At 39.5% G+C, this 22,603-nt stretch overlaps 2 protein-coding genes across 10 annotated transcripts; both read left to right on the top strand.

Annotated features, from left to right (window-relative positions):
• Positions 1-162: 162 nt before the first annotated feature.
• Positions 163-6,138, top strand: LOC307269302 (uncharacterized protein). The gene is made up of 2 exons (XM_080052234.1): positions 163-404; positions 4,157-6,138. Exons 1-2 carry the CDS (start codon positions 233-235, stop codon positions 5,074-5,076), a joined length of 1,092 nt encoding a protein of 363 aa, XP_079908360.1. The 5' UTR covers positions 163-232; the 3' UTR covers positions 5,077-6,138.
• Positions 6,139-9,032: 2,894 nt separating this feature from the next.
• Positions 9,033-15,951, top strand: suds3 (SDS3 homolog, SIN3A corepressor complex component). 9 transcript variants are annotated; one of them, XM_080042388.1, is made up of 12 exons: positions 9,033-9,220; positions 10,906-10,975; positions 11,093-11,148; positions 11,787-11,858; positions 12,694-12,713; positions 12,844-13,000; positions 13,281-13,376; positions 13,574-13,635; positions 13,734-13,755; positions 14,300-14,405; positions 15,090-15,174; positions 15,574-15,951. In XM_080042388.1, exons 1-12 carry the CDS (start codon positions 9,109-9,111, stop codon positions 15,670-15,672), a joined length of 957 nt encoding a protein of 318 aa, XP_079898514.1. In that variant the 5' UTR covers positions 9,033-9,108; the 3' UTR covers positions 15,673-15,951. The 9 variants fall into 9 exon arrangements, with proteins under 9 accessions (XP_079898514.1, XP_079898513.1, XP_079898515.1 ...); XM_080042387.1 differs by having other exon boundaries at positions 14,282-14,405; XM_080042389.1 differs by having other exon boundaries at positions 13,716-13,755.
• The last annotated feature ends 6,652 nt before the right edge of the window (positions 15,952-22,603 follow it).

Raw genomic sequence — 22,603 nt, 5'->3', positions numbered from 1 at the left:
ATTTTCATGCGTTACAGTCTGAGAGTATGTTTGAGCAACCGTAGGCTATCAGTTGAAGGCGGAAAGTAAATCTCCAGCTCTCGTACTGTCGGAACTTATCAGTGTAACATCCAGCGGAAGTAAACAACACAGGCGCTCGTAGCGTTAGCAAAGGAGCTACAGTAGCTTATTGATTGAGCTCGAGGACGATATTGTAGTGGCGGCTCACAGTTTAATCTGTTACTAAGGGAAAATGCCTTCAACTGAGAGTTTTAGAGAGTTTGTCAACCAGCGCCTCACTTCTGCTGCTGAAGAAATATTCGGAGTTTTTCAAAAAACTGTTGTCGAGTTCCAGGAAGAGATAGATCGTCAGCGCATACTGCTGGATATCACTTGGAAACCTGAAATAAAGTTACACCGGATAGGTGAGGAACACTGAGTTATTTTGATAATAATAAATGCATACTTTGGCTTAACCTTCCTCTTGTGGTAGGGTCACCACCGACCCGTTTTGGATTTCAAATGCATGAAAGAACCACATACATTTCACAAACATGGATTAAGCCTAGTTCTGGACTAAATTGTACTTTCAATGGACAATTTCCATTCAAAATTCTATTAAGTCCAGGACTAGGCTAAATCCATGTCTGTGAAACTGGCCCTATGTTTATTGCACCAAGCCCTTTTGACTTTGTCAGGAACCTCTATTTCAACACAATCTTTTTTTTTCACTTAATTATAAAATGCTCTGGTGGAAATTATAACCTTTGTGGTGTCAGGGTCGGTTTTGACCCTGTTGTAAAATAAGATTTAAAAGACAATAATTAGAGCCAAAACTGAAATCATAAGTGCACTGTCAGCCAACACAATAGGCTCGTTCGACCTAACTTTCAGCTCGTCTGGAAAGTAGACGAGAGTAGCCGAGTGCAGTCGGGGGAGTGACGAAAATGCCTGACTGAAGCCGGACAGCTCCGAGTCGGAAGTAGCGTCCTTGTTGCGGATGCAGTTCGTTTTCTAGTTTTATTTTGAAGGCCTATTAGAAACATATTCGCAGGAGAGTCACACATGCTACAACCGATTAGAAGCAGAACACAACACAAAGACGAGTAAACACTTTAAAAGCGAGGGGCATTTTCAAAACAAGAAACGAGATATAAGCTAATATCCCCATTCCCCACACATCTTTATCTTTCTTGTTACTTTACTAGAACACCTACTTTTAAGTGATAAAGAATAATTTACAAGAATAATTTACAAATCCAAATAAAGGAGGTTTAGTATTTCTCCCTTCACATAACGAATATGATCGGCCTAAATAAAGAAGGTCTAAGAAAAGATCCCTTATTATTATTGTAGAGATGGATATGATGAACTGTATTATGATGTGTAACAAACAAACTACTTGTTGTAGTTTTGGTCTGGCTTTGCAACACTACATGTAAAATACAATCCCCAGACCATTTAGATCACTTGAAATAAGCCTATGATTTAATCTTAATGGTATAAAAATCACTTCACCAAGATCTTATGTGACTCAAGTTTGTGTTCACTTTTAAATATATCTATACAGGAGAGTTACACATCCAAATTATTTCTATGTCAAGGGTTCAGAGGTTTAACTCTGATTAAGTACATTTCTGCTTAAATGCATATTGTGGCGGCCTAATGATTAAACATAAATTAAAATCAAAAAGAATGGATCGTAATTTAATTTTGAGCGGTGATGTCAGACTTTTGCCTAACCAATTGGGGAAACGCATCAAAGGCACGAGGTTTAAACTCCCAATTAGCGCTCAGCTCCGCCTGTCAGCAAGACGTTTCCCATCAGACATTTCGCTCCCGCAGCCCGTGGGGAGCAACTGCAGCGACTTGCTCCAGTGTCTGTGTCCGTCTTGATACCGCGGGACTTCAAAGTCTCAAGCAGCCGAGCCGCAGCCAGCCACGGGTGCAAGTCATGGACATATAAAGAAATGGACACCGTATTGAAAAATGGCGCTCATTCATTCCTATGAAAGCTTCTCATTGGCGCAGAGAAGCAACAAGGAAGCTGCCATATTGCTTTCATGAGAGCCCTGGCACGCCCGAGTGTATGACGTAGTGGCGCCATCGACCTATCAAGAAAGAGGGGGCGGCAACGGGCGGCAAGCGTAGCGGGCTGCCCACTCCCTCCTCCTCCCTCGAAAACAAACTGAAAGCCGTTAAAAGCCGTTGGGCTAATAAAACGCTTGATGTGGCGTTTTGAAATGAAAAAACTTCAGGTTTAATAGTATATGGTCTAAAGATAAGTTTGAGCCTATGATTGATATCCAGAAAAATTTTGCGGCGACACAATCTTGTTCGCCGCTTGTATTGGTGTGGACGGGAAAATCTGCCTTAGGGCTTTCATGGAAAATAAGCTCCCATTCACAGCATGCAGTACTAATGGGTTGGCCACTAGTCCATGCTGGTTGCTCGGAAAAGGCAGTGTCCTGGGGCCCTGGTGCAAGTGGGACAAAAAGTCTAACCATAATGCAGTGCGCTCAGCAAGACGAGCGTCATAATTGCGCAGGTCTTAGCAAGACGGCGACAGGTCGAACGAGCCTAATGACAGCCAGCTCCTCTCCCAATCACGTGTGTTTGGTGAAAATGGCCACCTGATAATAAAAGAAAGAGGTGTCAGGTCTGCCGAAGCACTAAGGACAGAAAGACAAACGTATTGTGCTTCACCTGCAAGATATATCTCTGCAAAGAACACTAAAAGTGTTGCTTTTTGCCCCACATCTGATCACAACATACACATGCACACAGAGACTTTTACTAGTTTTTTTTTACTAGTTTTGAAACTAGTAATTGATTTTGATTGGTTTGATTTGTTGATTGCTTATTGTTTGTTTGACCTTACAAATCTTTATTTTGTGTTATGACTTGTTCTGGTTTTCATTGTGTGTTTGTATATTTCTGAAATAATAGGCTTTTTGCTCTTTTCTGAAATAAATATGGATCGAAATTTACCAGTACCACCGTAGATGTTACTATAGTCAATAAATTAATATGAAAAAAAAATAAAACTAATTTAGTTAAGAAATGTGTTCTCCTACCCCTCAGATAACACAACAACAACATATTTATTTATATGATTCTCTTGATTTTTCATTTTACATTTTTTTTAATTGAAATTGAGGGGCATACTGACAAAAAAAGGCCCAGCGGCCTACACCGAAAATATTTAAAAAACAATAATTTCATGGATATGGAATCCTAACAAGGTAACCAAGAGATGAGAAACAAATTGGATGATAGATCATTGTTTTTAGGTTTTTGTGCAGTTGATTTCAGACACGGGTCAAAACCGACCCATTAACACAAGAGATGGTAACGGGAAGTTAACACTGGTGGAAGGTTAAATATTTCATCCCAATTGATTAAATACTAGGGCTGTCAAATTAACGCGTTAATTTCGATTAATTAATCACAGAAAAATTAACGCAGATTAATCGCACTTCTATAATGCACTTTGACATGGTGCAAAAGTGCTGCGCGGCCTGTAGCCAATTGCTTACACGGCCCGCAGGGGAAAGGGGGCGAGAGGCGCGCTCGATGGACGGTTTATGGGATGCTTCGGGCAAATAAGCATGAAGGTAGGAAGACATCTTACTTTATTCTCCGCAGTGTCTGTGCATTATTGATTTAGTGGGTGCAACAATGTAGGTTCAAAATAGTGTCTCTCAATCTTCCCCCGTGTGTCTCAATCTTGTTTGCTAGCTGTCTTGTCTCTGTATAAACGAACACCCGCCCCGTGTGTGTATGTGTGTGTGTGTCAATATTTTTGCCTATGAGTAGTACGACGATGGTGAATGAATCGGCTCAGTTGTGGGAGATGGAAAGTCGTCATTTAGTCTGCTTGTTTTTTTGAAACAATTTGGCGCTAGTTCGAAACCTGACTGAGGGGAGGAGACAGAAGTTAAGAGAGACGGAGAGAGAGAGAGAAACTGTAGTAGGCTATTCAGCCGTTTATAAACAGGCATAAAAGTATCATAAAAGTATGCGATTAATTTAGATGAATTAATCACAGAGCCTGTAATTAATTAGATAAAAATTTTGAATCGCTTGACAGCCCTATTAAATACACATTGCTACTGTCTTCCTCTCATGACACCATCACAGTAGTATCATATCCCTTTGTCCTCTGTCCCTCCAGAGCTCCCACAGCAACATGTCTGTACGGAGGAGGAGGAGGTTCTCGCTGACCAGCAGCTCTGTGTTCAGGAGAGGAACTCCAGTCTGGACCAAGAGGAGCCAGAGCCTCCACAGATTAAAGAGGAACAGGAGGAACTCTGCAGCAGTCAGGAGGGAGAGCAGCTTGGACTGAAGCAGGAGACTGAGGCCTTTATGTTGACTCCTACTAATGAGGAAAGTGACCACAGTGAAGATCAGACTATGTACCTGAATGCTGGAAACACTCTACGTGAACCAGAGAAACAGGCTGTAGTCAAAATGCCAGTTATAAGCTCTGTGGTATCAGAAGCAAACAGGGACCAGCAGCTCCTCCCCAACAACTCTCATTTAGCTGAGAGCCAAGATCACAAAGGAGGCAAAGATGGAGACTCAGGTTTGACTAGACACACACAGCCTGAACGGAAGAAGAGACGACGCAAAAAGGAAAGTCAAAGTAACAATGCTCACACAGGTGAAAAGTCTTTGAAATGTGACACTTGTGGGAAAGGTTTTCTGTTTAAGTCAGAATTCAAGAGACACATGATCATCCATACAGGTGTGAAGCCGTTCCTTTGCAAGACATGCGGTAAAACATTTAGTCAAAAAGATACATTGAACTCACACATGACCATCCATACAGGTGAGAAGCCGTTTACTTGCAATACATGTGGGAAAACATTTAGTCACCAGCGATCATTGAGCAGGCACATGACCATCCATACAGGTGTGAAGCCGTATACTTGCACAACATGTGGGAAAGCTTTTCGGCAAACTGCTCACTTGAAAATCCACATGAGAAGAGCCCACACAGGTGAAAAGCCGTACATCTGCAAGATCTGTGGAAAAAGATTTGTTAGTTCGTCTGATTTGTCAAAACACAAGAGATGGCATACTCTCAAGTAGCCTTGTATTCACTAAAGTTTAATTTCATTTCATTTATTGTTTATTTAGCAGGGACAGTGCACAATATACAATTGAGCCAGATTATAGCCACATGGCTAATTTTCGTCTGTAGTCCCTGGACAGGAATTGGTGTTAAACTAAAAACAAAAAGGATTAAAATGAATAATAATACAAGAATTTGATAATACAATTAAAAGGTGCCCAATGTGCAAATATAGGCTCACAATATTGCATGACCAAGAAGGCCTATCTAGTTAAAAGAATACACCAAAACAAGATGTATAATAAAGTAAACATAAAACACCAAACATGAGATAAATGACTAAAAATGTTCACATCGCTGCCTTGTTTTTAGCCATTTCTTGAGACCTGATTTAAAACTACTGAGTGTGTTGCTTTGCCTAATACCTACAGGAATACTGTTCCATAGCCCTGTTGTTTTTACAGAAAAGGCACTTTGACCAAAAGTGGTCCTTCTAAACACACTTAATGAGTCCCCTCTAGATGATGCTCTTGTGTTGTTTTCTGCTCTACTCAGACTCACAAATTTCTTAAGAGGGGGGGAGCAAGATCATTTACAATTTTAAAAAATAAACAGCAGTTTGAAAAAGAAATAAAATTGTCCAGACTAAATAAACCATACTTCTGTATGATGGGACAGTGATGGTATAAATTAGATTTTTTGTCCAGAATTTTAAGAGCCTTTTTATAGGATTTGCGAATCAGTGACAGGGCAGTTGTATTTGCTTGGGACCAGGTGGTCAAGCAATATGAGATGTGAGTTAAAATCATTGAGTGGAAGTAAAGTTTCGCTGCCTCTGTGGTCAACTGATTCCTTATTATCTTAAAATGTACGAGGTTCATTTTAACTCGACCATTGACCTTTTTAATATGTTTTTTAAAACTTAAATGGGAGTCAACAATGACCCCTAAGTATTTAAAATCCTCTACTACCTTGAGCCTTTCTCCCTTAACAAATATGTCTGGCTCTTGAGTGGTCTTTTTGCGTATAGTGAAATACATGCAAACTGTTTTTGACGTATTAAGTGTCAAACAAGAATTATCCAGTTGTGGGGGTCGTTTCAGTTCTAGTGGTTCATGGTGAGAACACAGAAGAACTGATAGGGCTGAGGATACACATATATGCAGCTCTTGGGGGAAAAGCTTGACTCAAATCTCAAACTTGAAAAAATCATTGAAGATTATTATATACAATAGAAACCATAGATTTATACCTCCACTCCAAAGTTGTTTATTTACTGAAGATACATATTTGCCATTGCTACATTCCTGTTGGTCAAGTTGCATTAAAGTTTATTTAATCTTTAAAATAAACCTTTAGGTGAGTGTTGTGTTTTTTTCAATGATAAAACATAACCTAAAATAATATATTTTGGTATTCTTCAAATTATTTGATATTGTTTTTTTCATATGTTTTACTTGACTATAATAAGTAAACCTGCTTTTTCCAAGAATTCCTTTTGTGGACTGTGTTTTGTGTGCTTTTAATTTCCACCAGATAATCAAGTCACAGAACAATACTCAGAACTAATGAGCTGGATGCACAAGTTATTTGCTCATTGTTTTGAATGTTGTGCTAAGACTTTTCATTTTACACTATGATTTAACTTGCTGTTTTAAATGTGCTATATAGAGGAAATTGCCTTGAAAACCATTTCCATGTCTGTGTATACAGTGACCAGATAGAACCAATAATGTAGGCTGATTGTCTCCAAACTGTTTGAAAGTCAAGTTGTGTCTACGATATGTTTGATGATAACGATAGATTGGAATAATCTTAGACAAAGACTGATCCATGTATAACTATCATGTAAGAACCCTCTGTCTGTCCACAAATAAAACAACCTTTTATTCACAGACACTAGAGTAAACAGAAATGATATACAACTGTGCATCTATATTACTTATATAATCCTACCATGTAAAAGACTCGTGAATATTCTCACGGGTGAAAAGTATTTCATACATCACAGTACGTTTGAGCAACAATAAGCTATCAGTCGAGGGCGGAAAGTATATATCTAGCTCTCATACGGTCGGAACTTAGTAGTGTGGTGAAAGCTTTGAAACTGCACTTCTATCAACATATGGGAGAGAATATCATTAATCAGTTGAATGGCTAAATATATGTTGGGCTAAGGACGTTCGCAGCTATTCTGGTGCATATCCTCCGAGCGATGGGGTTGAATTGAATTGAATTGAATTGAATTTTTTTTTATTTCGAACAAGTAAATTATAAAAAATAAAAAAGCAATAATAAACAATAAAATAAATGAAACAAGTGGACAGTTACAATAAAGTAATATTTACACACAATGAAAACCACAAATGAAAATAAACTGTCTTACACTTGCTTTACCTGTTCGAAAAGGGGTGAGAAGAAGAAAACTTATTTAATCTCACCCCTTCTCCCTGATTTATATATCTATAATGACTATTTGGCTTCCTTATTAATGATGTAATAATAATTGAAAAATAATAATACATATTAATATATATTAGTTTTCAATATGATACAATTTCTTACCAATTGCATATTTATCTAATAATATCGTCGTATTTATCTAACAAGATTGTCAAGTAATCTTATAATAATAATAATAATATCTAATTAAACATTCAATATTATATAAATACCGTCAAATATATACAAATATACATACATGTAAACATATACACTATGTTAAACACCTTCTTCATCCCTGTACCTTGTGAAAATCAATTCTTTGTATTTTATTTTAAACTGGTTAATGTTTGGACATTCCTTGATCTCCCCACTCAAACTGTTCCATAGTCTTACACCACATATTGAAATGCAAAACATTTTCCTGGTCGTACGGACGCTGTTCACTTTGAAATTTAATTTTCCCCTTAAATTATAACCCCCCTCACGATCACTGAATAATTTTTGTATATTTAAGGGTAATATGTTGATTTTAGCCTTAAACATTATCTGTGCAGTTTTAAATTCCACCAGATCTGTGAATTTTAATAATTTTGACCATATGAATAATGGGTTAGTATGATCCAGATATCTCACATTGTGAATAATGCGGATTGCTTTTTTTTGGAGAATAGTAAGTGAATGTAATGACGTTTTGTACGTGTTGCCCCAGACTTCTGTACAGTAACTGAGGTATGGTAAGACTAGTGAACAGTAGAGAATACGGAGTGATTTTTGATCTAGAACCTGTTTTACTTTGTTTAATACATAAATGCTTCTTGATAGTGTTGATTGTACGTGTGTAATGTGTGATTTCCAACTGAATCTATCATCTATTATAACCCCAAGAAATTTATTTTCGTAAACTCTTTCAATTTCAACTCCATTTATATTGATATTTATTTGCGTGTTCATTCTATAGTTACCAAATGACATTATTTTTGTTTTGCTTAAGTTTAATGATAGTTTGTTTTTATCAAACCATGTTTTTATTTTGCTCATTTCCTTATTGATGATTTCTTCTAGTTGTTTTAAATTCTCCCCAGAACAGAACATATTAGTGTCATCAGCAAATAGAACCAACCTCAAGACATTGGAAACATTACAGATATCATTAATATACAGGATAAACAGTTTCGGTTTACCCCTAGATAAAGAATGTTTAAACACTGGAACACAGCATATCTTCAGCGGTGATGGATACATTAATAAAAAACCGTGGATTTCACTTTCTTGATGAGAGGGAGCCAAAACAAAGAGGGCCCACAACTTTTTGTGTTCGGAAATATGCCTATTTAAATATGTTACCGTATATTCCAATGTGTGTATATCATTATCCCTGATTATTTGCACTTACCTCCCATATTAATATGCATATTGTGAAAGTCTGATTAAACATGTCATTTAAATGTAAACGTGAATAGTACAGACATTGCATACAGGCATAAGGTCGGGCAGCTTGGCGCGCAGAGGTCCGCCCGGTTGTAGGCGCTGCTCCAAGCGAAGCTGCAAAACACGGATCGATTGTTTATTTTGTGTTTGTTTACATTTTTCCAAAGCAAATATAAATGGCTTCGACTTTGTTATCGCCAATGGTGGATTATTACAACGACGAGGAAGAACTTGACAGCGTGGACGACGACGACGATCGAAGTTTCAGGGGGAGAGACTCAGAAGAAGGTAACATAACAAAAAACAATTGACCCAAAAATCTCAGGCTCGGTCTAATTGTTGGAAAATTGACGGAAACGCGCGATAATCGCAAACATCTAGCTAGATTATTTAAATGCATCGTTTAAAGTGGCGTGCCGACTACACTCCAGTGAGGATAATTTTCTCGTGTATCAGATATTTTATTTTTTATTTTTAGCACTTCCGTAGCTAAAATGTAACTGCCTGCACCAAACGCACGGAAAAGCATCAGCCACACGTAGTTAGCTTAGCAACAAGTTAGCCGCTGGACTACCGACAGGGAAATGCATACTTTATAAGCAGCAGGTGATGTGGTAAAAACCCACAAAAAACGCTAAACACTTTCTGAAAGTTTCTATTGTGGGGAGGAAATTAACCAACAGTATCACCAACGATTTAACTCGACTTTGTTTACATGCTAACTAGCTACCGTTTCAAGTATAACGGTAACGCTTGAACAACAGCTTTATTTCCCAGGTTGGCTCGATAGTATTGGGCTAAAATTGTTTAGTTAAGTGAAGCTACCTTAAGGCATGTTTCAGCCCGACTGGCACTACAACACATTTTAATAAATTATACGTCAAATGGGGCACATAGCGTCAATTAGCCAGCTAGCTTACTACGTAGTGTTAGCCCGGATCATTGACAGGTCTGCAGTCAGGCAGGCTGTGTCCACTGCGCTGCACCTTTTCACACTATCCACTGAGACAGGACGAAAGAAAGCAAAAGACAAGAGGCAACCAAGGCGATGACAGCACTACAAGGTCAGCTAAGTTTACCCCCACGACGTTGACTTCAATACGCGAACAGCTGACTTTAGTTTGTTAGCTCGTCCCCGGGGGTTGTGTTGTGTTTAAACTGCGTACGCTCTACAATCGGGGTTTCTATTTTCTTTTTTAAAACTGTGCTAACTTAAGCTAGCGCAGTAATGCTAACCGAAAATGAAAGCTGCTGTGTCAGCTTTAACACACCGAGTTAACAAGGCCTTACCATAACTCTCTTGTGCTCAGTGTTCGGCCGGTGGGTTCTCCCACACAAGTTTTTGCCACATCGCAAGAACATGCCAGCTTTGCCTTTGGAGAGTTTGTCTTCGGACTGACAGCACGACCAAGTTAGCAGTGGGACCTTTGCTGATTAATCCCAACCATGCGGCAAATGCTTGACACTCAAAGTAATAGAGCTATATTGCTATCGATCGTTATATTAATGACATTGGATTACATTCCCAAAACCTTAGCTTTGTCGAGCTGAACTTTCTCCCCCTAGCAAAAGTCGATACAGTATTATACAGTGAACAATACGTGCGTATGATATTTCATGGCAAATTTGTATTTTTCCCCCCAGGTTTCATAATCTAACACATTTGAGGGCATTACCAAACAGAGTTCACCATTACCTTACCAGTGCCACGCACGTCTTTTGATCTGCGCAGATCTGTCTGTCTCTCTGTCAATGGAACTATGCAACTACTCTTGTTACACTGCTACATTTATGTTTATTGTTGCTGTTATGTATAGGTCTCTTTGATATTATATTTGTACTCCTTATTTTTACCTTGTTATAAGTATATTATAATTTGCTGAAATGATGACATGTTGTGGGGTTTTAAGACGGTGAGTTATGAATGTTTTTTTTATACATGTTTTTTTTTCTCCTATCATGCCCTTTTGCAGACACAGAAGATGCCAGCGAAACGGACCTCGCCAAGCATGACGAGGACGACTATGTTGAAATCAAAGAGCAGTAAGTGTTGTACCAACCGCCGATCAGCTGTTTTTTTATACCTTTTTCAATAAAAGCCATCTGAAGGTGAATGTTTGCACTGAATGTGATATTAGCGCTTGTTTTGTTTCATTGCAGAATGTACCAAGACAAACTGGCCTCTCTCAAAAGACAGTTGACGCAGTTACAAGAAGGTAACCGCTTCTTCTTTTTTGTGACTAGAAAGTGTGTCAGGAATTTTCCAAATGTGAATGACTGACTGACTGCTCTTTATCTTGTTGGATGGGATTTGTTTCAGCGTGGGTGGGATTCATATTCATTGGAGTTTTTTGTTGGAGGACACAGCCACGTTTTTTGACTGGCCTCGGCTTACTCATTATGTCGGGATTACATCATCTTGCTTTGGAGGCAGTTTAAAAGTCTTGCCACTGTTGCAGTCATGAGTTATCACCACTTGCTCAGCTGGTTTCTCTTTGTAGCCAAAAGTCCACCACTATAAACGGCTCATTATAAGGTATGTCTGTTATATACTGATACAAGCTGTTTCCGACTGTTGCAAGGTACTGTAGCACCGTCAGCTGTCATTTGAACTTTAATTGCTCTGACTTATGATGACTTTAGAAACTGTCCAGTGACATTTTGTGGGCTCTTTGTAAATTAAAATTTCAGCTGCAATGTCGGTGTTCTATAGTCTAAACTGTGGGTGGGTGATATGTGTAGGTATAGGATAACAAGATGTTGCTAAGTTCTCAATGAATATTGATGACAGCATTTAATAATAAAGTTTCTATTGGAATATCTTCATAATGTGAACTATGCTTTCTCTTTGCAGGAACACTGCAGGAGTATCAGAAGAGGATGAAGAAGCTGGACCAGCAGTATAAAGAAAGACTCCGAAATGCAGGCAAGATGAGATGATGATTGTTCTAACCCAGATACATTTTTCAATGAACAATTATTTAATTCAATCTCTAGCATGCCTGGAATTTTGGTTTTATTGTTTAATCAGTTAGACCGCTGGTTTCCCACATGATGCCTTCTTCATTAGTATTTTCACATGTTGTTGTTGACCGTCGTCCTGACCCACAGTCTTTCCTTTGCTGTGCTTTCTGTTTAAGTAAGTACTGAACATGATGCAGCCATTATTTTGGTTGAAATAAAACTTTATTTTAACTGTCAATGGACCCAGCAGAAAGTTTTTTGTTTTTGTTTACAACAATGTTACAAGTGGACAATTGAACTATCAATTGTGAACTTAATTGTTGTACATTTTGGATGCACACAAAGGGTGATTTAAAACGTGTGTATACCCAGTTAAAGACCTCATAATGTAGATAACTTACAGGAACGTAAACCTGAATTGTTATGAAAAGGACTGAGCTGTCTTCCTATCCCCTTCTCCCAACCTGTCGGTCCATCTTCCACCAGTTGACTGTTTGAATTAAAACTGTTTATTTTTCTCTGACTCGTGGCTTTTGTGCCATCAGCTCTGGCTCACAGGCTCTGGTAATTGACCAACAATAGCCCCAGTGGAGGACAGTAGTTGCATTCATGAATAAGTCAATTGAACATAACACTGCCAAAAGCATTCTTAATTACTGGGGGAATTTTTCCGCCCTTGTTTTTTTTAGTTTATATACACTCGCTAAAGATATTAGTATCGTTGAAAACAGTTAGATCTAATAGTTCATGTATAAAGACATTGAACTGACCAGTCGTGTTTTTCTCCTCCTTTACAGATCTGTTTCTCCAGCTTGAGGTGAGTGTAAGTTATCTACTGATGTAGTTTATACTGAATATACTCTTATTTTACTAAATTTTTGATATTACAAGGATAACATCCACTCCTTTTTTTCCCCCCCAATTTTCCATCTCTCAACCTTCCGCAGACAGAGCAGGTGGAGAGGAACTACATCAAGGAGAAGAAGGCGGCGGTGAAGGAGTTTGACGATAAAAAGGTTGAACTGAAGGAAAACCTAATCGCAGAGCTGGAGGAAAAGAAAAAGATGATCGAGAACGAAAAATTAACAATGGAGCTGACAGGCGGTAAGGGAGCCGGAACAGGGCTATTAATCAGGGACTTGCCTCGGAGATGACAGAGAAATTGGGGTTTAAAAAAAAAGTATGTCGGTGGTAGTAGAAGTTTCTAATATAAAGTTGTGTGATTTAAAGTAGGACTGTCGGATACAATCAATTTTTAAGTTTTTGCTAAATTTTATTTTTTTCAATTGTCTGTGAGGGAAGTTGTTTTTGATGTTGAGATTTTTGTAAAATTTGAACACTTTTGTTTGTTGGATCTGAGTTTGGTTATGTTTTTCATGCATAGACTCGATGGAGGTAAAACCTATCATGACGCGGAAGCTGAGGAGACGGCCCAACGATCCAGTCCCTATACCGGACAAACGGAGAAAACCTGCACCAGATATCCTTCACATAACCTTGCAATGTCTGATTGGCTACACTTAGCTGTCTCTTTAGCCAAATATGCGAGAGGTTAAATATTCAGAATTATATGTACTTTGTCCAGATAGGTCTTCAGTCAGAGTTCGCCTGTGAAACTTGCTGAATTCCTCGGCTGAGCTGTGTTTAAAAAGAAATGCTTTCCTTAACTCTTCAAACCTCAGCTAAATTACTTGTTAACAGACGATCAGATAATGGAAGATTTAAGAACACTTAATAAGGTAAGTGTTTCTGAATTCCTCCATGTTATGACATTTCCATTTTAAAGCTGACTTTTTCGAAATATTTAACCTGAAAAAAGTGTTCCTCATTTTTACAGCTTAAATCACCCAAACGACCAGGTATGTCAATGCTTTCTTTTTGAAGTCAAATTTCACTTCACATGCACAATGAGTTCCCATCATGTTATATGCTTTATTTTGCTGAACTAGATAAGAAAATAGACAGCGCTCATTCCTGTTGGCTAACAATGAAAACTACAGACAGCTTAGATTAGCCTAAACGACTGGAAACTGCGGGGGAGAAAAGGCTAGCCTGGTTTGGTCGGAATGTATCTAAATCTGGACTGTTTATTATAATTTGCGGTAACTTCCTGAGTTTTTGTCTTGAGGAAGTCTCCCAGTCAACAAATAGTCTGACACTGTATAACCTGCACATACCACTGCAACATCATTTTCACTTCAGCTTTTGCATGTATTAAATATACAGTATTGTGTTATTTAGTGAGCTTGTGGGCAGATTCCAGTCTATACGTTGAGATAAGCTACAGGGTGCTGCATGTTGTAACTTCATAGGCCACCATCTCCATCCCCAAAATTTCCAAAACCACGTATTGAAACCTGACACTAATTAAGGTTTACTCATCAGGTGTTCCTCTCTCTTCAGTGTCTCCCACGACTCCGGAGCACGTCCCCACAGCTCCCATGGAGAACCCCTCCCAGCGCTACGAGGCCCGCATCGAGGAGGGCAAACTTTACTACGACAAGAGATGGTGCGTTTGGAGGTCCATCCTAGAAAACTATGACATTTCAGTGTTTCTCTCTGACTCTGTGTCACCACTAGAGGGCCACATTGCCACAGGTTTGATGGCTCTGGTGTTAAGTTGGCCTTCAAAAGAACCGTTTCATAACCACTTTTTAATGGCAGCCTCTTTTTGTCTAGAATATGGAAAAGAGATATTTCATAGGAACCACTGAAAACCCAATGACTACTAGACCAAAGCTATGCGTCAGATGTGTGTGTCAGAACAGAGGTTCATTTGAAGAGAGGTAAAATAAGAGAATTCTGTCTGATTTAGACAAAAGGAAAGTTGAGAGGAGCCAGCTGTGAGGTGTGTGCGCTTTTGTTTTCAATGTAAAAGGCTTCAGTTATTCATTGTGAAAGAAGACTCCACCACCGGAATCTTGTCTTCTCAAAGAGCTGCAGGGAAACGCATGCGTCATTATTCTACAGCAAGGCCTTTAATGATCAAATGCTTTCAGTTGTCAGTGTCTTCCCCCGGGTTTGTTCTGTCCTCTGACAGTTTTGAAACCGACTATTTGTTCTGACTTTCCAGTCCAATTATGTATTTAGTGTCATCTGTAGGGGGGGTGTTATTATGTTTAATTAAGGAGTCTCCTAGCTGTACCCTACCTATACCCTGTACCTCACCTTGAACTCTTTTTAATTCTCACAGGTACCACAAGAGTCAGGCCATCTACCTGGAGTCAAAGGACAACACAAAGATTAGCTGTGTCATCAGTTCAGTGGGGACCAATGAGGTGAGCGTTAGTTCCCATTCAGCACCTGTCACATGTACGATTACTGCTTTAAGGATGAGGCTAGTGATATTCCAAAAAAATTAAAAATCTTGTCAACAAATCCCATGGAAAGAACAATTAATTGAACCTACTCATAAGTTGTAGCCCTCTGTGCCATTCATATAGCTCTGTTATTGTCCCAAAGCGTTTTAAAACAAATCATTGAGGCTCACTGTTGCACTGGATTAAATAATGTTTTTTGTTTTATGGCTAAATAATCAAAACCATAAACTTTGTTTTGTCTCCTTCCCATCTGGCCCATGATAGATACTGTTGGTTTATATTGTTGTGTCTTATCAGTAACAGCTTCTTTGGAACGTATCACTTACGAGTCACTGTCTCCATTCTTTTGTTCTCCAGATTTGGGTGAGGAAGACGAGTGACAGTACAAAGATGAGGATCTACCTGGGCCAGCTGCAGAGGGGAGCGTTTGTCATCCGCCGACGGTCGGCAGCGTGAAACATTACCCCAACCTCCCCTCCCCAACTCAACCCCTGATCTGTTCATTTATCCATCCATCCATTCATCCTTCTGTTTATCTACTTGGTGCATCTACGTTGACTTTGATATGGCCTCTTCAGCATATACATTGCCTGTCACTACACACACACACACACATGTTTGTCGTTTTTATGTGATCTTTTTTCCTTATGTGAACGATCTGGATGAGTTTGACTGTATTAGCTGGCTGTTTGTACTGTGTTCCATTTTATTAAAATGTTTTCTGCTTTTTAATAATTTGATGAGAAAGATAATTTTTTTATTTAGTATTCCGAAAAAAAAACATATATATATGTTATTATATATATAACAAGTTTCATACAAGTAGTCACTATGAGCTTTGCCAATTGTGCACTATCGATACTGAAGTCATGCTAATAATTTTGTGAAGCGCTATGTTGCTAATGCTTATGTTCACCATCTTAGTTTAGCATGATGTAAGTATGCTAACACTTCATAATTAGCACTAAACACAAAGTGCAACTGGGTATGATAGGAAGCGTCATGAGTATTTAGTTGTAAATCAAGGTATTGAAATATACTTATAGATCCATATTTCACTGGTTAAGTGAAAACATTGACTTTTGAGTGACACTAGAGCAACAGTAACTTGATTTCTCCTCCCCAATCCTGGAGGGACCAGGAATGGACAGATTTTAAAGATGCTCATTAAAACATGTTTGATATTATCTTAAATTGAGCATTAATGTTAATAGCAGGGTAAAGACAGGCATTTGAATTGATGTGCATTACTCTATTCTAGTGCTCGGTGTCCATTGGGGTATATTTTTTGGACATCACATTGATTTACCAGCGTCTCAGACAGTAACCTCACAGTTCCACCCCTCTGACTCAGATGCTCTCAACCATCCAATGTGTAAATAAATAGCTGAATTATTTGGCATTCGACACAGATGTCTGTTGGCAAGGAAGGGCAATTACTGTTTTACCATGCAGTACAGAATGCAAGGCTCAGCTCAAAAGGCTTGTTGTCCACGAGCCGTCAGGTGTGATTGCTCAATCTCTTTCAAAGGCACAAAATGAGCAGCTAGTTAATGTGATGCCTGTCTGCTCCCTTTATTGCCTGTCTTTAGGTTAAGACCAGTATAACACACACTGAGGCCCTTTATGTGAGATGTTGTGGCATCAGTGTTATGCGCAATCCATGTGTTTCATCACAGTCGGGCCATTATAATTCATTTGCAATCAGGGGTGGGGACAGTGGGGTAGACATCAGTGGCGCGAGCTGGCCCTCCTTCTTAAATATGACAAATGTGAAAAGAAAATACAAAAAGATGCAAAATCAACACAATACATCAAAGATAAGATAAGATACAACTTTATTAATCCCCTGTAGGAGAAATGTGTTTGTTGCGACCTAAGAGCGACACTAACGCGTGTAGTGTGTTCGCACCTTAAGGGACCACGAAGAGACAAGAAGACAATTAAAGGAAGAAAAACGACAATTAACAGACACAGAATCAACATTTTTAAAGTCAATGTGTGGGTGTCTTGCACCTTTAGAGAAGGGATTAAGAGCCTTCTACATGTCCAGGGGCCCATTTTCTCATATTCATGGCTGTATGCTATTAGGAGATAGGAATAGCTGCTATTTATCGATGTGCACATACAATGGATATATGCTATGTCATTTTTTACAATGCAGTTTCTTATTTTGGAGAACAAGATTATTAAATGTAAGTCTTAACGCAAATGTTTTTCCAACATGTCACCATTAAATAGGCCTATGGGAATCAGCACCTGCACATAGGGACCTGTACTGTACATAATGATTACACATATTTAAGAGGTGTGTCGACGACCTATTTCACGGGCTTGTAATTCCCAGCAGCCCTCACCCTCCCTTCTCCAATGCATTCATCGCTGTATGGGACTGTGTCAGTCTTAAACGGTCTCTGTAGGTGGCTGTGTGCACTGTCTTTAATCAATATGCTGAGTAAGCCAGGGGAACGAGGAGGGGCACTTGAGCATGTGGACAGTTCTCTGGTGTGATGAATCCATTTTTCCTCATGCACCATGTCTATTCAACAGAGTGTGTAAAACACCTGCTGACACCCACCATGTGCAAAACAAAAGGCGGTTCCTCAGCCTCCCCTGACCAGCAGTGGTTCCAGCGCTCTGGCCTTGCTCTGGGTTTGTTGGGAAGTCTCCATGGAGCTGTTATTCTCTTAGGTTGTTATTGCTTGTGTGCATAAATAGTCACCAGGGGCATCAATAAAAAAAATCCCCCCTCGCAATCCCCCACCAGCACAGAATTCCCTCTTTCATCCTCTTCCCTCCCTAAATTGAGCATTCGATCCACTGCATGTTAGCACTTGGATGTGTGGCTACAGGCTGGAGAGCTGCATCCAGCACTGCTGCTATCTTGTGGTGGAGAAGCGAGATTCGCCTTTGGTGGTCTGAAGCGAGGATGGCAGCTCCTTAACAACCCTGCTAGGCTCTGTGTATGTGTATGTGAGTGTGTGTGTCTGTGTGTGTCTGTGCGTGTGTGTGAGGGGTGGGGGTGCCATCTCCTTGATTACCCTGCTAGGCCCTGTGTATGTTTGTTTGTGTGCATTTAAGTGTGTGTGTGTGTGTGTGTGTGTGTGTGTGTGTTTGTGTGTGTGTGTGCATATAAGTGTGTGTGTGTGTGTGTCTGTTTGGCCTGCTCCTCCAGTTTATCACTTTCCAGCAGGACTGCACTGATAGAGGAGTTCATATACAGTACAAGAAGCTGCTCATTTGACTCTTGATATTCGACCCCGGGTTACAAAATCCAGTTGCATCCTCACCGGACCATTTGGCAATATTGATTATTTTAAACATTCATGTTGTTGAGCAGCTAGCGCTCATTAAAGAATCGGGTCTTCGTATCAGTTATTTATTCGCTAGGCACTTTGTTTCTGTTTAGCTGCTCCCTTGAAGACGGAACAAAAGTTATATAAATCATCTGTTTCGGAGACCAGCGTGTGAGCTTCTGAATACGTTTTCCACACTGAAACATTATTTTCTTCGCGCCAAATAGGCTGCAGTATACTCGGATACTCCTCCTCTGCTTCTACAGGTCCCAGTTCAAATGCTCCCATATGAAACTGGAGCAAACAATTTGAGAGAAGCTTGACACCAGCTACCATCTTACGCTAGTGATGTGCACAGATTTGTGTTGTTTAATGCATGGATCTGGTCCAAGAACACCCTATTAAAACACAGTTTGGAAGAAGAATGTGATCCCTACTTTGAAAAGCAAGGAAAAGTTAAGCTTGTACAAATTAAACTTCTGTGTGAGTGTTTCTTGCTGCCCTCTCTCAACTCTTATGCCAATTCAAAGGGAATTGACTGAAAAAGAGGAAGTTCTCTTTTAAACAGTGTCATTGTTTAGCACTAGAGCTTGTCTTGCGGCCTCTCACACAAAGTTTTAAGGGATGCAGCGGTATCACAGCTCACTTATATATTTCATTTCATTTTCATTTAACTTTTATTTATCCTCGAGAGACCAATTGAGGGGTGACCCTCATTTTCAATGACGTCGAGTCAAAACAAATTCAAAACAACAATACAAACAAAATATTCAATGCAAAAACATCAAATACACATGCAAAAACATCAAATACACATCTTTATAACACACCCACACTGTCATTATCACCTACATGTATGTTTGAACACTATGAGAGCAATGACTGAAATGAAAGTTGTAGTAACTTAGCATATTTCCAATTCTGAGGCATTTAAACACACAAAAAATAAATAAAATAATTAAACTAACAGCATGACCAGGTTGCCTTGTGAACAATTTGATCATATTATATTTTAGTTAAATTTTTCCCTGCAAGTTTTTTGCTTCAAAGAGAAATAGGACATAACAGCTGATCCAATATCATTCATACTCATACTATAGTCCACTACTTTAAGCACATTTAGCTATTGTGGTATTTCTTTTACTTGTGTAAATGATCGGAATACTTTAATGAATAAATCCACCGTTGGTTTTTTTCTCGCCCGTAGGAACAGCCCCGTGAGTGCTTCGTTCTCTTAATGAAAAAGCCACCATGATGTAGCCCTTGTGATTTGTTCTGCCATAAAACATCATAGAGCGCCTTAAAATGTAATAAAGCCGGGACTATAATATTCAGCCATCCACTATAACTGGAGGCAGTCCCGCACGCACTGTTCACTGTTCACTCCGTCCATATCCCATATATATATATAGTACTATAGCCTTGGATGTGAGACAGATGCCAAGGCCAGTGTGATTATGTCCTTGACACACAGAACTGGTGGTTTCTATGAGGGATGGACAAAGAATGGCAGGAAATTTCAAAGCAAAGATCCCCAAGAGGGAGTTTTTCACTCACTGTCATTAATGACACTACCTGCTATGTGTAAACCACTCCCTCATGGGCAATATGTTTCCCATACCTCATGCCATGTCTAAACAATGAGAAAATGAGAAAGATAGAAAAAGTAGCTCCCTGGATACGACTGGATTCGGGTACGGCAGCCAGACATGATTTAGTCTGTGGGAATTGTCAGTGTGTCTTTAAAGCAGTCAGCTGTCTGTCCTTGCTATAATTACCCAAAGAATGATTGAAAAGGAACATCACGTTGACACGAATCATGCAACAGGAGAGAAGATAACAAAGAGATTTGGTGTCAAAAGGGACGAAAAAGCATCAAGATAATTCATACCCCCATGACTTGAAAGTGCATGTGTGAAGTGATATATTCCATTTGCATGAATACCAGCACTTATGTTGGTTTAGCACATTGTGCCATGCCATTTGAATTGCTATTCTGAAAGGGACACCTTGCCTGAGAACACAACAACACGCTTTTTACGACCATCCAACCGTTCTAAGATGACCTTGGCTTTTTTTGTTTCTTCGAGGTCACATAGATTAATTTCACTCATTAGAAACTATTGTATGAATCTGAATTCATTTTTAGACAACCCCCCCCCCCAGCCCCCTCCTGACACCAATTGCCTTATTATATTTTTCTTATCGCACCACAACCTTTGAAAACAGCGAATGAATTCCAATGCGATTTTGCCATTTCAGAGAGCTATACTAATTATCCTTTCTGCTCTGAGTAACAACCTTCACACTGACTTTGGCGACCAGCTGGAAAAAGAGATCACTCTTCCGCCGATAAGATTTTTGCTCCGATAAGAAGAGAAGAGAATCTAGAAAAGGCATCTCGGTCCGTGCGCACAAGGTCCCCGAAGGAGCCAAAACGTTTGCTTCCTCTATAACCTCTCTACAGACGTCTCCACTTTCTGCATATTTTATTCATACAGGCCTTGAAGAGAAAAATGAGGAAAAGCTGGAAAGGGCTCTGGTGGATTGAAAGATGGACCATGCAGTCATCTGTTAATAGCTATTCAGAACAAGTTTCTGCATTCATGGGGGTTCCGTGGAGGTGCTCCATCACAGCAGGAGAGGCCCTTACCTTGAAAAGACAGATTGCGTCTTGCCTTGTTAGAGGCAGGCTGGCATATGGAATATGCCGCTTACATACAATTCATCTCTCTCCGTCGACCGGCGCTATACACTTTGGTGGAGCGACCTTAAAGCGACTTAACCTGAATTAAAAAAAAAAAGAAGAATAAAAAGATCCTTCTTGACTTTTCTGAGCTGAATCTGAATTTGATTAACACAACAACAATAACACACAAAAGATGATCAGTCAAGACTTTAGCTTGATGCCTGCATTTCCGACGAGGGAAGACCTGCATAGTGTGAAGATGCACTTTAAGGATGTTCCTATTACACTCTCACACATTACAAACAAACCCACCCCAAAGTTCATTGGGTGCTAGCTCAGTCAAAGTGTTGTTCTCACCAAATGAGAGGTGTGATTGCTCCACGGTTAAGATAAATAGCTTCAAATGTGCCAGATGTGAATCTACTGAGGGAACTCTACTCCCAATGTTGTACAATGCAATGCAACCAGTCAGGGATATCGGAAAAGATGAAGCTTCATTATTGAATTCACAAATTAATTATAATCAATTGCAACCCCAGTGACTGAGGAGAGCAGATTAAAAATGAATAAGATGAATGCAATTTAATGAATAACATAATTGAGCTTTGCCTCAGCAGCATTGCTTTAAAAAGAAGCGAGTGTGATTGTGTCGGACGGATATTTGTTGAAGGCTAAGGCAGAGGGTTGTTGTCGTCTCTCTTTTATTTTCCTTTACATATTGGCAATATGTTCTGCCTAGGCTCTGTAAACTGGTATGTAATCAAAGGGTATGTCAATCTAGGGGGCCCACCATAGCTAGCAACATTCCTGTTTACAGAGCCTAGGCTGTGTATCAACACTTGATTCTTTTTCAGCGTGGCCGGACAGGTATAGCTGATCGGGAGGAGATATTCACTGTTTCTACAAAAAGTGAAAGCATTTCTCCAGCATCGCTGATTCCACCTTTAACATTTTGACAGCAAAAAACTTTCAAAGGCGACATATGGTCACATTTAAAGGAGTGATGTAATATTGCAAAATCTATTTGGTGGAGCTCTTCTGTTCCAATCAATGGCAGCCTCTCACTTCTATCCCAACCTTACAATCTGTGCATGGCTCACACAGACCCTGTTCTAATGACCACATTGTAAGAAGTGACGGGTCATAAGTTCATCGTATTCTGCACTGTTCCCCAAATGCTGCCTGGCCCACTTACATGAACATCTTGCTCGCTTTCTGTGCTATTAGTGTCGATTGAGACATTTTCTCCTCTTTATTGCGGAGGGCGAAAAAAGGAGGAAAAATGGACATGATTAAAGCCCATTGATTGTGAGATGTCTTCACGAGGCATTGAGGAGAAGCTCTGAGTGCTTGCCGACGCCTCATTTGGAGCGGAGAGGAGGGGATAATGGATTCTATCTGG

This window comes from Ammodytes marinus, assembly GCF_949987685.1.
Source record: "Ammodytes marinus genome assembly, chromosome: 2".
NCBI classification, from domain to species: domain Eukaryota; kingdom Metazoa; phylum Chordata; class Actinopteri; order Uranoscopiformes; family Ammodytidae; genus Ammodytes; species Ammodytes marinus.
This window is presented reverse-complemented; position numbering and strand designations above follow the sequence as displayed.